Source organism: Chiloscyllium plagiosum, unplaced genomic scaffold (genome assembly GCF_037043375.1).
Source record: "Chiloscyllium plagiosum isolate Xiang-an unplaced genomic scaffold, Cpla_swu_hap1 HiC_scaffold_32, whole genome shotgun sequence".
Classification (NCBI taxonomy): domain Eukaryota; kingdom Metazoa; phylum Chordata; class Chondrichthyes; order Orectolobiformes; family Hemiscylliidae; genus Chiloscyllium; species Chiloscyllium plagiosum.
Genome location: NW_028270170.1, coordinates 464,674 through 481,727, shown reverse-complemented (window position 1 = coordinate 481,727; position 17,054 = coordinate 464,674). Strand labels below are relative to the sequence as shown.

The window sequence follows — 17,054 nt, the reverse complement described above, 5'->3', positions numbered from 1 at the left end:
ATCGGCGCAGGCTTGAAAGGCCTGTTCCTGTGTTGTAATGTTCGTTGTCTTTGTTCCTCAGAGTAAACTCCAATACCAAGTCATCTTCAGCTGTTACATCAATGGGTTTCCAAATATAAAGTTAGGAGAGGGTATGTCCGCTGATAATCACCCAATGTTAAGCATCAGATCAGACTCTTCAGATACTGAAGCACTCATGCCCATGTGCAGCAAGAAAGGACAACATCCAAGCTTGAAAAAAAACAGCCAGTCAGGCAGGAAAAGAGGCGATGTTTTGAGCTTATGCTTGAATCTCCTGGTGAAGAGCTTATGCTTGAAATGTCAACCCTCCTACTCCTCGGATGCTGCCTCACCAGCTGTGCTTTTCCAGCACCACACTTTTTGACTCTGATCTGCAGTCCTCACTTTCTCCTAACATCTAAGCTCAGGCTGATAGGGGGCAAGTAACATTCACACTACATAAATGAATGGCAATAACATGTAAAATATGCATTTGTAAAGGAGTGCATCATATTTGTATGGGATAGATTCAGATCCTATTTTACCAACGAGACTCAAGAGATGCCTGTGAAGAAATAACACCAAATGCAGTCATACCAGGACAGCCTGACATCCATAGTCCAATCTTTGAACCAATGCTGCATCAAACCATTCAATGATCATGTTTGATTTTAATAGAATAGGTGAATGATTGACAAAAACCTTCACAAAGTGAAAATATGGGTGCTGCCTTGCTTGACGATTTGAAAGGCTGCTTCAACAAATAATGCGATGTTATCAATGCACAAAATATTTGTCTGTCCAATTTAATAAATGAAGTGAAGATAATTTCTTGCAGGTGGATAATTATGATACTGAAAGTGATCAATCTGACCCAGAGTAGAATCTTTATGATGAGCCTATCAGAATGAATTAAATGAACTGTGTCAAATGCCAAAGAAAATTCATTTGATGATTTTTAAACAATATGAATTCGTTAAAGCTATCCCTGTAGAATTATTTCAGAAATAAAATGTTAAGTTAATTTGAATTACAAATGTTACATTCTTTCTCTTACATCTCAAAATGGTGACCACCTACACCAACTGTTCACATTTTATACTAGGAGTACAAGTCCTCTGTTGGGGGAATTTTTTGTAGCATTGATAGTCAACTTATGAGCAACCTATGGTATCCAAATGAGAAAAGCAGCAGTCCTGCCACCAAATCTTACTGGACATCACTATCTACCATCTTCCACATTGAAAAACTGCCACTGGGTATTTTCTGTTCCCAAGCCAATTCCTTTTACTCCATTTGATACTACTAATTCATGAACCTCAATTTTGATAACCATCCTTTTAATGATGTATTACTAAAGGATTACTTAAAATCCATACAGGTAACTTCTATCACTTTCCATTCATGAACATTCTCTATTTCTTTATCAAAACTTTTAAGTACATTTGTTAAGCCTCAAAGCTTTCTAAGTGCTTTTTGAATTTATTTATTCAATTTTTGTTTATAAAATTCTATATACTACAAATTTTAAACTGTCCAGCCTGTAATTATTAGGAATGCCCTTGCACACTTGCTTGAATAAAGCATGACACAGTTGCCACCCTTCATTCCTCTGGCACGTCTGCCATATCTTGCAAAGGCTAGAAGATTATAAAGCAGATATTTTCTAATCAACCCTCTCAGAGAAGTCACTACATACCCTTGGACTTGAATCAAGATCCGCTGCTATCTAAAAAGAATTTCTTTCAGCAACCTGGAATGCAGTTCAATTGGACCTTGTGACTAACGTGACGTATTTGATAAGTTGTCACAAAAAAGGGCAATAAGATAAGCAGTCATGGAGTTGGGAATAATATTAGCAAGGATGGAGGATCGGTTAACAAACAGGAAGCAGACATTGATACAAAAGGGCATTTTCAGTATGGCAAGCTGTGTCCTCCAGACTGTTAATCTGGGTTTGGGGCCTTGACTATTTAAAACTTTTATTAATATCTTTAATAAAAAGTAACAAGAGTAATGTATCAAAGTTTTCTGATGATAAAAAGTCAGTTTGAAGGGTAAACTGTGAGAACTTGTGAGAAAAGCTGCCAAAATACAGGCAAGTTAAGTGAGTGCGCTCGAAGATAGCAGATAGACTATAATGTAGGGAAGATATCCACTTTCTAAAAGAGAAGTTTAGATTAGATTAGATTGAACTGAGAATTGAACTGCAAGGATAAAGAAGTCTCTTTGGTCTCTTTATATTTCAATAAGGATATACTTGTACTGGAGGTAGTACAGTGGGTTCATTTGATTGGTTCCTGGGAGGAGAATGTTGTCAAATAGTATAAGGCTGAGTAAATTCAGTCTACACTCTCGGAATTTAACAAAACGTTTCTATGAAATCACCTTTCATTCAAGTTTATGAAAGGTCTTCATAGGGTTCTCTCAGAAGTTGTTTCCTCTGGCTGGGGAATCTAAACATGGGGACATCGTTGCAGAATAAGAGATTGATTGTTTCAGACTGAGATGAAGAGAGATTTCTTCACTCACGGGGATGTGAATCTTTGGGATTTCATGCCCCACTGGGTTGCGTTTTGTCTCTCAGAAAATTAAGTAATATAATACACAAGCAGCAGAATGGTGTTGAGGTCACTGATCAGATTGAGCGGTGGAGAAAACTTGACAAAACCGAATAGTCTACTACAGCTCCCATTTCTTATGCTACGTTCATCTCTGGCATTTTGCACGAACCAATGTCATAAGTTGAACGTTTTCGTTACAAAAGCTACTTCCATCTCAAAAAAATATTGTGTCCTGCTGTTAACAACTTTCAGATAGTTGTCACTTCTAGACTCGTGTATTTCAATGTTCCACCCTTCCCTTCATTCATTCGAGATAGCAATGTCTTGTTCGTTAACCCGCTGTTCTGGCTGTCCCTTGATCCAGCTGCCTTTCCAGTAGCTTCACTTCATTTCAGTTTATTATCTAAACCCAATCATTTGCACCAGCCTCTTCTAACTGCTTGGAACCACTGAAGAAATGTTCCTGTCCTAAATCCGCCTTACAATATAAAGGCTATTGTTGAGTTTTAGAGCAGATATTCGTAGTAGCAAGAGAGTTGGTGTACCACAGGAATTCACATGGCCGGAGGGCACTTGTTGGATTCTGCCGGGCTGCGCTCTATGCTGGCCCCTCACTAACTGTAACTCGACCCGCGGGTGTTAATATCCGCCGCGGCCTCATATCAGGCCCGAGCCGGGCCCACACTATCCTCCTCCACACCACGACTAAAGGCAATACGGAATATCCAATAACTAACCAGCTCGCCCACCATATTACCATTCACAGCCCCGTTCCCCGCCGGCTACTGCCTTACTTTGATTGCCGCATTGGCCGAGCTGCAAAGTGATAATTTCCCGAGGCATCGCCGCCGCTCGTCCCGCCAACCACACAGAGCATGCGCAGAGCAACACCAAAGCCCGTTGACGGCGCATTGTCAAATGGATCCATTCTCAATTATCCGATTCAGCTCAGATTCATCTCGAAGATAGACAACGTGCTTAGCAAAATAAAACCGGGACGTGTGTCTTACAACTTTCTAAACCTGTTTCACGAGCCGAGCAAATGCTTATTTACATTTTGTCAATAATATCAACGTAGTTAATTAATATTCATATTTGCTATCAATATTCATGACGTCGATTAATATTCATTTGTGGTCTGTGCGTCACCAAGATGGATGCCGAGCGAGTGAATGCGGGGCCTGAGGGCAGCGACTGGACATTGGCCTCGGCTCCAACTCCAGGCCCAAAAACCGAGCCTGACCAACGGCTCCGGCAGCAGCAGCTACTCCGCATCCTAGGTCACTACGAGCCCGTGCTCACTTACTGGCAGAGTGTGTTGGTGTGGGAGAGGCCGCTGCACAGCCTGGTTCTATACTTCAGCGTCAACGCCAGCTTCTGGTAAAGGCGGGGTGGTGGTCCGGGATGGGACGGTATGGGAGGCGGTGCGGATGGGACTATGTTGTTGGTTGGAAAAGAATTCTCTCTGCCCCCGAAAAATAGTGACCAGTACCTTAGTGTCAAAGACAGTTGTAGAATTTTTACAACGCAGAAAGAGGCCCTTCGTGTCCGTGCCGATCATCCAACACTCATCTATTACAATTCCATTTTCCAGCTCTTAACCGGTAGCCTTAAATTTTATGGCATTTCAAGTGTTCATGTACGTAGTTCTTACAAGTCCTGAAAGTTCCTGGCTCGGCCGATCTTTTAAGAAACAGTGTAGATGGAAAAAAATCTCTAATCCTCTCGAAAACGCCATATAACTGTGCTTCCTGATTATTAGACACGCTGCCAAAATCTCTCAACACCTGGTTATAGTCCAACAGGTTTATTTGGACGCACTAGTTTTCGAAGCGCTGCTTCTTCATTAGGTGGTTGTGAAGCAAGATCATGAGACAGAAATGATTGCAAAAGATTAGTGTCATGCAGCTGAAATGATATATTGAACAAACCAGATTAAATCGTTCATCTTTTTTAGAATAGGTTTGCTAGTTTCTGTTCTTTAATGTGTAAATCCCAGAACCTCATTTGTAATATATTTGCACGTACATTTTTTGAGCAAAATAGAATGTATAACCTAAAGGCAGTCAATCCATGAAATATCTTCTAAATTCCACTTTAGAAATAGAACCAGTCTGACTCTACCATCTTCTGAAAAAAATAACTGGAAGTGACATCACAAAACACCCAAAGAAACCTAAACACATAAATAGAAAGCAGGACATAACACCAGCACTTCATTGGAGCCTCACTGCTGATGTTATCTAGTATGGCGACGAAATGCCTGAAACCGAACCTTCCATTTAGGAACCCTCCAACCACAAGGGATGAACTCGGATTTCACCAGTTTCCTCATTTCCCCTCCCCCCACCTTGTCTCAGTCAAATCCATCGAACTCAGCACCGCCTTCCTAACCTGCAATCTTCTTCCTGACCTCTCCGCCCCCACCCCAGTCTGACCTATCACCCTCACCTTGACCTCTTTCCACCTATCGCATTTCCGACGCCCATCCCCCAAGTCCCTCCTCCCTACCTTTTATCTTGGCCTGCTGGACAAACTCCTCATTCCTGAAGAAGGGCTTATGCCCGAAACGTCGATTCTCCTGTTCCCTGGATGCTGCCTGACCTGCTGCGCTTTTCCAGCAACACATTTTCAGCTCTGATCTCCAGCATCTGCAGACCTCACTTTCTCCTCAATGTTTAGTCCATTTGACCAACCCATCTATATTGTTCTGTATTCTAAAAACTTCCTGCCTTGCTAAAACCACAAAATGGTGAAAATACTTAGGAATCGTTACACGTAAACGTTTAACTTCTCCCCCACCTGATGCTGCCTGGCTTGCTGTGTTCTTCCAGCCTCCCTCTTGTCAAATGTTGTTAGTTAGCAAAACAGCATTAAATGTGTTGGCTCATCAAAGTTTGAAGTACCTGAGTGTTAGCAGTGATTAACTCTATGACATGACTTGGGTAATGCATTGTTTATGCATAAACTCCCTTTTTCGACAGTCTGAACCTCCTCCAAAAAAGAGTATATTTGGGAGGCCAGCTTCACAAGTTTATGTGCCTGCCCCATTACCTTATACATTCCAAGCTCCCTGTGATCCTCTGCATTGCTTAGAAAGTTTTTGGATGTAGGTATGCTCGCTGAGCTGGAAGGTTCACTTCCAGACATTTCGTCACCCTACTAGATAACATCTTCAATGGGCCTCAGGCGAAGCACTGTACATGATTCCTGCTTTCTACTTATATGTTTGGGTTTCTTTGGGTTGGTGATGCCATTTCCTGATCTTTTTCTCTGGCGATGGTAGATGGGGTGTAACTCAATAGAACATAGAACATTGCAGCACAGTAAAGCCCTTCGTTCTCGATGGTATGACAGGTCAGCACAACGATCTGCAGCCCATCTAGCCTACACTATTCCATATACGTCCATATGCTTGTCCAATGAAGACTTAAAGTTGGCGAATCTACTACCGTTGCAGGCAAAGCATCCCATACCCTTACTACTCTCTGAGTAAAGAAACTACCTCTGACATCTGTCCTATATCTATCACCCCTCAATTTAAAGCTATGCCCCCTCGTGCTCGCCGTCACCATACTTGGAAAAAGACTCTCCCTGTCCACCCTATCTAACCCTCTGATTATCTCATATGTCTCTATTAAGTCACCTCTCAACCTTCTTCTCTTTAATGAAGACAGCCTCAAGTCCCTCAGCCTTTCCTCGCAAGATCTTCCCTCCATACCAGACAACATCCTAGTAAATCTCCTCTGCACCCTGTCCAAAGCTTCCACATCCTTCTTATAATGCGGTGACCAGAACTGTACACAATACTCTGAGTGCAGCTGCACCAGAGTTTTGTACAGCTGTAGCATAACCTCATGGTTCTGGAACTCGATCCCTCTATTAATAAAAGCTAAAACACTGTATGCCTTCTGAACAACTCTATCAACCTGGGTGGCAACTTTCAAGGATCTGTGTATCTAGATACCGAGATCCCTCTGCTCATCTACACTACCAAGAATCTTACCATTAGCCCATTACTTTGCATTCCGGTTACTTCGACCAAAGTGAATTACCTCACGCTTGTCCGCATTAAACTCCATTTGCCATCTCTCAGCCCAGGTCTGCAGCTTATCTATATCTCTTTGTAAACTACAACATCCTTCGTCACTATCCACAACTCCACTGACCTTAGTGTCGTGTGCAAATTTACTAACACCCTTCTACGCCCTCATCCAGGTCGTTTATAAAATGACAAACAGGAATGTGTTTGTTCCAACCAGAACTCTATCAACAAGCTCATCAAGTTAGACCCCATCTACCACCTCCTGAGAAAAAGAACAGGAAATGGCATCACCACAGGAAATGACATAATCAACCCAAAAAAACCCAAACATATAAATAGAAAGCAGGAATCATGTACAGTGCTTCACCTGGAGGTCCACTGAAGATGTTACCTAGTAGGATGACAAAATGTTTGGAAGTGAACCTTCCAGCTCAGCGAGCAAACCTACATCCAGAACCTTAACCTGAGCTACAAATCTTCTCAAAACTCGCTTATAGTTTTTTTTATCATGTTTTCTCTTAGTTTCTTTCTTCCCAAGTACATTATCTCATACTAAATTCTATTGGCCACTTTTCTGTAATATCACTGTTACCTATTTCTTCACTGTCACCTATTGTATAATCTGTGAACTATTTCATTTATGTCTTTAAATCATTGATATGTATCACCAGTGTACTGAACTGTGGGGGGAATAATGATGGACTTAAATAAAATTTAGGGGCAGACATGCAAAAGATTAAATTTAAATGTAGTGAAAGGTACAGTGATACATTTTGCTAGGAATAATGAGGATAGGTAATATTATTATTTAAAGGGTGTAGTTCTAAATGAGGTACATAGCTAACCAAGGAAATTAAAAAGAGTATTAACTTGAAAGAAAAAGCAAATAAGGAGGCAAAAATCACTAATAACTGGAAGACCGGGATAAACTCGGAATCCAGCAAAGGAGGACTAAAAAGATGATAAAGAGAAAAAATAAACCATATGTGCAAACTAGTGAGGAATATAAAAACTGACTAACATTCTTTTAATAGATAAAAAGGAAGAGAAGTGTCAAAGTGAACATCGGCCCCTTCGAAAATGAATCCAGGAAGATAGTTATAGGGAGCAAGGAATAGCAGAGAAATTAGATTGATATTTTGCACCAGACTTTACAGTGTAAAATACTTTGAACACATCTTTAATACTAAAGAGTACAGGGAAGAAATTTAGTGATGGTGATGGCACTTGTGAAGTGGTATTAGAAAGACAAACTAATGGGAGTGCAAGGCAGATAAGAGCCTGGCCCTGATGACTTGCATCCCTGGGTAGTAAAATAATTCGTTACAAAGATAGTAGAATCCAACAGTCCTTGGATTCTAGAGAAGTACGGAGGATTAGAAAACTGCCAATGTGATACCTCCTATTCAAAAAGCAGGTAACTATAACATGGGTGGTTGATGACTCTGGGTCTGTACTCAATCAAGATCAGAATGATGAGGTGGGATCTCATTGAAACTTACAAAATACTGACAGTTTGGGATAGAATGGCGGTCGAGAAGATATATCCACTAGTTGGAGCGACTAGGATCTGAGTGCATAGTCTCGGGTTGAAGGGCTGACCCTTTAAAACTGAGATGAGGAGGAATGTCTTGAGCCAGAGGGTGGCAAATCTGTGGAACTCATTGCAGCAAAAGGCTGTGGAGGCCAAGTCATTGAGTATATTGAGATACGTTATTGATTGGTGAGGGGATCATGAGTTACAGGGAGAAGGCAGGAAAATGGGGTTGAGAAATTCATCAGCCATGATCAAATTGTGGAGCAGACTCGATGAGTTAATTGGCTTAATTCTGCTGTTTTCTCTTCTGGCCTTGTGATCTGTGTGGCAATCAAAGTTACAGGGAAAATGCAGGAAAGTGGACCTGAGGAATGACAGACCAGCCATGGTCTTATTGAATGGAGGAGCAGATATGAGGAGCTTTATGGTCTTAAGAATAGAAACCTAGGGTTGATTTTGTCAATAACATCAGTAAACAACTTAACTAATACTCAGCCCATTGAAGGGACACAAACAAAATTTGAAAGGAAATTATCAAGTTATAGTGGAGGCTAGTGATGCACACATCTATAAGAACTGAGGTATACGTGCACATCATTGAATGAGCATCATAGTTTGCGAAGGTGGTTATAAAGACTTAGGGATCCTGGCATTAGAAATATTGGGGTCAACTTGAAATCCTAAATCTATTTCTGTCTACATGGATGATACTTTCCAGAGTTATGATTTTATTTCCACAAGAAAAAATGTCTTGCTTATCTCAATGCCCTAATTTTTAACTGACCTTCATTGTCCATCCAAGTACCTCAATTTAAAATCCTCATTTTGAAATCTACCCATGGCATTAACTCACCCTGTCTCCAAAATTAATTCCAAACACATTTCCACATAAACTCATTGCTCCTCTAACTGTGTCTATCCTTATTTTTTTAAAAAAAGTCTTAATTGTCTGGAATTCTTGCCCTAAAATACTTTTAATTTTACTCTTTCTGTAACTTTAAAGACATCCTCAAAATCTATCTCCTTGATTCTTTGACCACTGCTTTTTTTATAATCCTCTATCTCAAGGTCATTTATTTGAATCCAATTTAGTTTTGTTTGCTTTTACATACTTTTTTGTTAATTTGTTTTTATTCTTTTACAAAATTATAAAAATACAAAATGAAAAACAATATAACAATCTTATATTATAAAACCATTAACAGTAAACTACCTCCTCCTCTATAAACAAACCAAAACTATCTCAAAAAATACAAAACAATCTTTTCACATTAAGATTCAATAAGTAACTGTACTTGGCAAATCAATTTAGGTTGGCCCAGATTGTACTAGACCAGCCTAATCCAACCTAGAATGAGTCAAATTAGATTAAATCATCCTGAATTAATTTAACTCAAATTAAATCAAACAAAAATTAAATTAAAATACAACACTTGCAGCACCTCCACCAAGACTTCAATCTACAGGACCATCAGTTATAACACCCATATTTATCAAGCCCCCCACCCCCTCAAAAGAGGGCCCCTGGACTGCCCCCACAGCTGGTCAATATTGCTGACAGGTCCATATCTGTGTAATTTAAAAAGGGCCGCCACTTCTTATAGAATGGTTCTGTTTTCTGGTGCACCACACTTGTGAGATCATAAACAAAGAAACAAAAGAAAATTCACAGCCCAGGAACAGGCCCTTGGCCCTCCAAGCCTGAGCCGATCCAAATGTACTGTCTAAAGCTGTTAATTCCTAAGCATCTGTATCCCTCTGCTCCCCACCTACTCGTGCATTTGTCCAGACGCATCTTAAATGAATCTATAGTGCCTGCCTCTACCACCTCTGCTGGCAACGTGTTCCAAACGCCCACCACCCTCTGTGTGAAGTACTTACCGCGTGTATACCCCTTAAACCTTTCACCTTTCACCTTGAAAGTGTGACCTCTCGTTATTGAAACCTTTACCCTGGGAAAAAGCTTGTCTCTATCCACCCTGTCTATACCCTTCATGATTTTGTAGACCTCAATCAGGTCCCCCCTCAGTCTCCTTTTTTCTAATGAAAACAATCCTAACCTACTTAACCTCTCTTCATAGCTAACACCTTCCATACCAGGCAACATCCTTGTAAACCTTCTCTGCACCCTCTCCAAAGTGTCCACATCCTTTTGGTAATGTGGTGACCAGAAACATACAGCGAAGTACAGCTGAAACAAAGTCTTGTACAATTTTAACATGCTCTGCCAGCTCTTATACTCAATAGCCTGTCTGATGAAGGCAAACTTGCCATATGCCTTCTTGACCACTCTATCCACCTGTGCAGCCACCTTCAGGCTACAATTGACCTGAATTCCCAGATCTCTCTGCTCATTAACTGTTCCCAAGGCTCTTCTGTTTACAGTATAGTTCGCCCTAGAATTAGACCTTCCAAAATCCATCACCTCACATTTGCCCGGATTGAACTCCATCTGCCACTTCTCCGCCCAACTCTCCGGTCTATCTGTATTCTCCTGTGTTCTTTGACAGTCCACTGTTTTCTGCTACTCCACCAATCTTCATGTCATCTGCAAATTTACTGGTCAGACCACCAATGCCCTCTTCCAGATCATTTATGCACATTACAAACAACAGTGGCCCCAGCACTGATCCCTGTAAAACACCACTGGTCACTTTTCTCCATTTCGAGAAACTCCCTTCGACTATTAATCTCTGTCTCCTGTTACCCAACCAGTTCTTTATCCATGAAGCTAGAAGATCCTGCACACTATGTGACTTCACTTTCTCCAAAAGTTTACCATGGGGAACCTTATCTAATGCCTTTCTAAAGTCCATGTACATGACATCTATAGCCCTTCCTTTATCTGTCAACTTGATCCCTTCCTCAAAGAACTCTACCAAGTTGGTAAAACACGATTTCCCCTGCACAAAACCATGTTGCCTATCACTGATAAGCCCATTCTCTTCCAAATATAAATAGATTCTATTCCCTCAGTACCTTCTTCAGCAACTTTCCCACTGCTGACATCAGGCTCACGTCTGTAGTTACCTGAAATATCCCTACTACCCTTCTTGTACAGGGGGGAACAACATTAGCAACTCCCCAGTTCTCTGGCACTTCACCTGTGTTTAAGGATGCTATAAAGATCTGTCAGGCCCCCAGCTATTTCCTTTCTCTCCTCCCTCAGCAACCTGGGATAGATCCCATCCAGTCCTGGGGATTTGTCCACCTTAATATCCTTTAGCCTACCCACTCATCCTCCCTCCTTATGTCAACGTGATCCAGAGTAAACAAACTTCTATCTCTAATCTCAACATTCATCATGTCCCTCTCCTCAGTGAACACTGATGCAAAGTAATCATTGAGAATCTCACTCATTTTCTCAGGTTTGACACAAAACCTTCCTTCCTTATTCTTTAGTGGACCAATCCTTTCTCTAGTTACCCTTTTGCTTCTTATAGATGAATAAAAGGCCTTGGAATTCTCCTTAATTCTGCTCGCTAAAGTTATCTCATGACCCCTTTTAGCCCGCTTGATTCCTCATTTAAGATTAGTCCTACTCTCCTGATATTCCTCCAAAGCTAGTTCTGTTTTTAGCTGCCTGGACCTTATGTACTCTTCCCTTTTCCTCTTGGTTAGTCACACAATTTCTCATGACATCCACGGTTCATGAATCATGCCTATCCTGCACTATCTTCAACCTGTCTTTGAAAGCCTCCCACATATCAAATGTGGTCTTCCCTACAGATAGCTGCCCCCAATCCACATTTCCCAGCTCCTGCCAAATTTTGATATAATTGGCCTTGGCCCAGTTTAATACTCTTCCCTTGGGATCATTCTCATCTTTGTCTACGAGTATTCTAAAACTTATAGAATTGTGGTCACTATTACCGAAGAAATCCTCCACTGCAACTTCTACCTGGCCTGGCTCATTCCCCAACACCAGATCCAATATGGCCCATTCCCTAGTTGGACTTTTGACATACTGCTCTAGAAAACTCTCCTGGACGCTTCTTACAAATTCTGCCCCATCCAGACCTCTGACATTATGTGTATCCCAATCAATGTTGGGAAAATTAAAATCTCCCATCACCACTACCCTATTGCCTCGACATCTTTCCATAATCTGTTTACCTATTTGTTCTTCTACCTCACACTCACTGTTGGGAGGCCTGTAATACAGCCCCAATAATGTAACTGCACCCTTCCTATTTCTCAACTCCACCCAGTAATGCCTCACTGCTTGTGCCCTCCTTTAGCATAGCCATGATATCGTCCCTGACCAGCAATGCAATTCCTCCCTTGCTTTTACTTCCCTCCCTATCCTGTCTAAGGCATCTATATCCTGGAACATTTAGTTGCCAATCATGCCCTTCCTTCAACCAAGTCTCTGCGATCGCAATAATGTCATACTCCCAGGCACCAATCCAAGCCCTAAGTTCATCTGTCTTACCCACTATACTCCTTGTATTAAAGCATATGCACTTCAGACCACCAGTTTTTCTTTTGTTCATCTGCTGTCTGCCTACTCTTCCCTTGGTAATGCTGACTTCATGACCTTGTTCTTTACAGTCTCTAGTTTCCACTTCACTGTCTACTAGTCTTCTGGTTCCAAGCCCCTTAGTCGAGGCTGTGGCTGCAGGTGCATTCCATGCTGTAGGGAGTGGTCTGCTTGCTGCGATCCTTTGACACCTTTACCTTTATTAGTCTCCATCTTGCCCCAGCACAGCAGACCTATCAGATCGCTGCCATTTTGGATCCTCATTACATATTCATTTATTATCATCCTGTGTTATCAGGGCAACGTCTGTATTTGATGTTATGAAATACTGGAGTTGCAAACTTACTGTATGCCAAAGATGTTAAAATAAACACCGATCCATTGATTGTAGATGTACCAGGCAACAGGGCCTTGTTTCAGACTTGTTGATAATGTTATGTTAAATCAGTTGCTAGCCCTCAGTCTAAACTGTCTCGCATGTTACTAATAAATGTTAATCTTTTATGATACAGGGACTAGGCCCTCTTGTGGCACAGTGATGATGTCCCTATTCTGGATGAAGGAGCCCTGGTCGAGTCCCACTTATTCCAGAGGTGTATAATAGCATCTCTGAGCAAATCGATACTAAGCCAGACTGAATCACATTTGCTAACATTGGATTGGTAACATAGTGAAATGAAAGCATTTGATGACCCCAGAATTGCTTGATTGTAAAGGCTGGTTAGGAAGAAATAACCAGTCTTGGCATCAAACTTATAACTTAACAATTAACAATTTATTGTTTATAATGTAACTTAGCAGAACACAGATAAGCTCCAATGCAATCTGATTAATATCTCCAATCTAAGTCCAATCTTCTTTGATCACTAATCCCACCCCCACTCCCAGTTCCCTCCCTGGCGATGGTGCAGAAGATGCTGCCTGGATTAGAGAGTATGAGCAAAAAGGAGAAGCAAGAAAAACTAGTGTTGTTTTCTCTGGAGCACCGGAGGCTGAGGGGAGACTTGATAGAAGTTTATAAAATTATAAGATACATAAAAAGGGTTGAAACCAAAATCTTTTACCCAGAGTTGAAATGTCTGAAACGAGCAGGCATGCACTTAAGGTGTGAAAGAGAACTTTGAAAGGAGACGTGAGTAGCAAGTCTTTTACACAGAGTGGTAGGAGTTTGGAATGCACTGCTAGAGTTGGTGGTGGAGGCAGATACTACAGGGGTGTTTAAAAGATTTTTAAATAAGCAAATGAACATGCAAGGAATGGAGGGATATGGACCAAGTGCAGGCAGAAAGCATTTGGCATCATGTTCAGCATGACATCGTGGCCCAAGGGTCCCTTTCTTGTGCTGTATTGTTCTATGTTCTTTCCATATCATTATTCTTTTCCCTTCTGTTTTAGTTTCGATGTCTGACCCGCAAGTTAAGATTTGAGGAGTACTCCAGAATGCAAGTGGTGACCTGGTATTTAGGAACTGATTTTAGTTCAACAAGCTGCTTAAATTTTCACCTTTCTTTTGTCCTTGGCAGGTTTCTGGCACTAACCTCGCTGAGACTTGTATTCCTCACTGCATTCGGTCTAATAATTATTGTATGTGCTGACACCTGGAAGACTAAAATCTGGCCTGAACTCCAAGGTAGGGACTTTGGGTTCTCTTTATTGGAAGTTTCATTTCATATGAAAAATACTGGAAACATTCAGCGGGTCAAGCAACATTGTACAAATTGATAAATCACCTACTCCAAACATAATACATCCTAAACTTTTGATAGAAGTGAAAGCAGAAATAGTAGAAACATTGGTCACAATCTTCAATGGATATCATTGTTGTGCCAGAGAGTTCCTAACGTTATACCTTTGGTCAGGAAGAATATTAACCAGGAAAGGATAGGCAAGTCAGTCTTATAACACTCGTTTGGAAGTCATTGGAAACTGAGGTAATGCGTTTCTTTGGCGTGTGATAGCATTCAAAAACTGTTTGCCAAAGTGCTATGGAATTGGTATGCTTGCAAATTTGATATAAAAGAGAAAGTGACATTCTTGATTGGAAGTTGGTTGAGTGACAGTTGTGGAGAAAAAAGTTGATTTTTTTTTTTGTTAACTGGAGTGAAGGAATAAAACGAGTTTCCCTTGGGATCCACTACTTTGACCACTGCTTTTCTTCGTATTTTAATGACTGAAAATTACACACAACTTCAAAATTATTAGATGTCACAAAACATGGAAGTATGAGATAGATAGCGATAGACAGGCTAATAAAATGAATATTAGTATCAAGTCCGTAATGGTATAATAGAAGAGGAATCCCTGGAGTGCGTAGGGGATGGATTTACAATACAAAGAGAGAACAGATCGTCTGAAATTGAGCATTGCGGAATGTGAAAGGAATAATTGCCAATCTAACTGTGTGAGAGACTCTTTGGGGAAAAGTGGTCATCATATGATAGAATTTTTCATTTAGGGTGGGGAATGATGTAGTTGATTCTGAGACTAAGATTTTGGACCTAAATAAAGGAAACAAGATTGATGGTACGTTCCGATGGGCAAGCTGGTTATGATAACTGAGGGAATAATGATTAAAAGAATGAAGGTAATTGAGCAACGACAAAGATTTAAAGATCACATGGAGGAACTGTAATAATTATTCATCCCTGTCTGGCCCATAAAAATGGGAAACGTGATCCAACGTGAAATTAAGAGTAGCATTAGTTCCAAGGAAGAGGTGTACAAATTGTCCTAAACAAAACAGGCCTGTGGATTGGGAACAATTTAAATTTCAGCAAAGGAGGACAAAGGGATTGATTTAAGAGGTAACAATAGAATACAATAGTATGCTATGGAAAATGTAAAAACTGATTATAAAAGCTTCCATTTCTGAAGAGAAAAAGCATAGTGACCTCAAACGTAGATCCTTTCCAGTCAGAAACAAAGCAAATTATAATTGGGAACAAAGACTAACTAAAATACATATTTTGGCCAGTCTTCACAAAGGATGGCGCCTAACGTCATTGGAGTCTAGTGAGAGGGCAGAATTGGAGGAAATCCGTATGAGTAGGGAAATTGGGATTAAGGGTTGATAAATCTCCAGGTCCTGGTAATCTTTTTCCAGACTATTTAGGAAATGGCTCTAGAAATAGTGGATTTGTTGGTGATCATCTTTCAAGATTCTATGGACTCTGGAGCAGTTCCAATGGATTGGAGGCTAGCTAGTGTAACCCCCAATATTTTAAACAAAAAAGGATGTAGAGAGAAAACGAGGAATTATAGATGGTTAGCCTGATATCGGTGGTTTCAATAATGCTAGAGTCCATTATAAAAGGTTTAATAGTAGAGCACTTGGACAAAAGTGACAGGATTGGACAACATCAGCATGTATTTACAAAAAGGAAATCATGCGTGACAAATATATTTAAAATGTTCAATGATCTAACTAAGTACATCTGATGAGGAGCCAGTGGATGTGGCTTACTTGGACTTTAAAAAGACTTTTGATAAAGTCCCACGTAAAAGATTAACATGTAAAATTAAAGCACATGAGATTGGGTGTAGTGTACTAACATTAAATAGAGAATTGGTTGGTAGCCAGGAAAGAGAGAGTAGGAATAAATGGATCTTTTTCCATGTGGCAGCCAGTGACTGGTACTGCAGAGATCACTGCTATTTTCACGTACTATTGATTTTGATGAAGGAAGTAAAAGTCATAATTTCCAGATGATACAAAGTTAGATGAGACAGTGAACTGTGAGGAGAATGCAGAGATGCTTCAGTGTGATTTGGAAAAGTTGAATCAGTGGGCAAATACATGCCAAATGAAATATAATGTGGATAAATGTGAGGTTAGCACTTTGGTAGCAAAATCAGATTATTATCTGAAAGATAATAAATAGAGATGGGGAGGTGCATTGAGACTTAGCATCCTTACAGATCAGTTACAGCAAGTAAACATAAAGGTGCAGCAGGCGGTGAAGAAGGCAAATGGTATGTTGCTCTTCATGCAGGAGCAGAGATAATCTTGGTGCAGTTGTCTAGTGCCTTGGTCAAAGTATTAATTGCAGTTATGGTCTCCTTATCTGAGGAAGAGTGTTCTAGCTATGGAGGGAATGCAACCAAGGTTTACCAGACTGATTCCTAGTTTGGCAGGATTTGCAAGTGAAGAGAGACTGGATCAGTTAGGACTATGTTCACTGGCATTTAGAAAAATGAAGCAGGATCTCCGAGAAATCTATACAGTTCTAACAGAACTCGACTGGGTAAACAGGAAGAATATTCCCGGTGACTATTGGGGAGTCCAAAACCAGAGGTCATAGTTGTGGTTCTGTTTGCCGAGCTGGAAGTTTTTGTTGCAAACGTTTCGTCCCCTGGCTAGGCGACATCATCAGTGCTTGAGAGCCTCCTGCGAAGCCTTCTAAAAATCTTCGCACAAACTTTGAA

At 40.7% G+C, this 17,054-nt stretch overlaps 2 protein-coding genes across 2 annotated transcripts in view; one reads left to right on the top strand and one right to left on the bottom strand.

Moving 5' to 3' along the window:
• tubg1 (tubulin, gamma 1) overlaps positions 1 to 3,778 on the bottom strand; it is an 80,747-nt gene extending 76,969 nt beyond the window's left edge. Inside the window, exon 1 of the mRNA XM_043721584.2 lies at positions 3,359 to 3,778. Within this exon, the coding sequence (XP_043577519.1) occupies positions 3,359 to 3,476 (118 nt within the window). The 5' untranslated portion in view covers positions 3,477 to 3,778. The remainder of the gene's footprint in view (positions 1 to 3,358) is intronic.
• retreg3 (reticulophagy regulator family member 3) overlaps positions 3,675 to 17,054 on the top strand; it is a 57,767-nt gene continuing 44,387 nt past the window's right edge. Inside the window, exons 1-2 of the mRNA XM_043721583.2 lie at positions 3,675 to 3,944; positions 14,153 to 14,259. Coding sequence (XP_043577518.1) covers positions 3,718 to 3,944; positions 14,153 to 14,259 — 334 coding nt within the window. The 5' untranslated portion in view covers positions 3,675 to 3,717. The remainder of the gene's footprint in view (positions 3,945 to 14,152; positions 14,260 to 17,054) is intronic.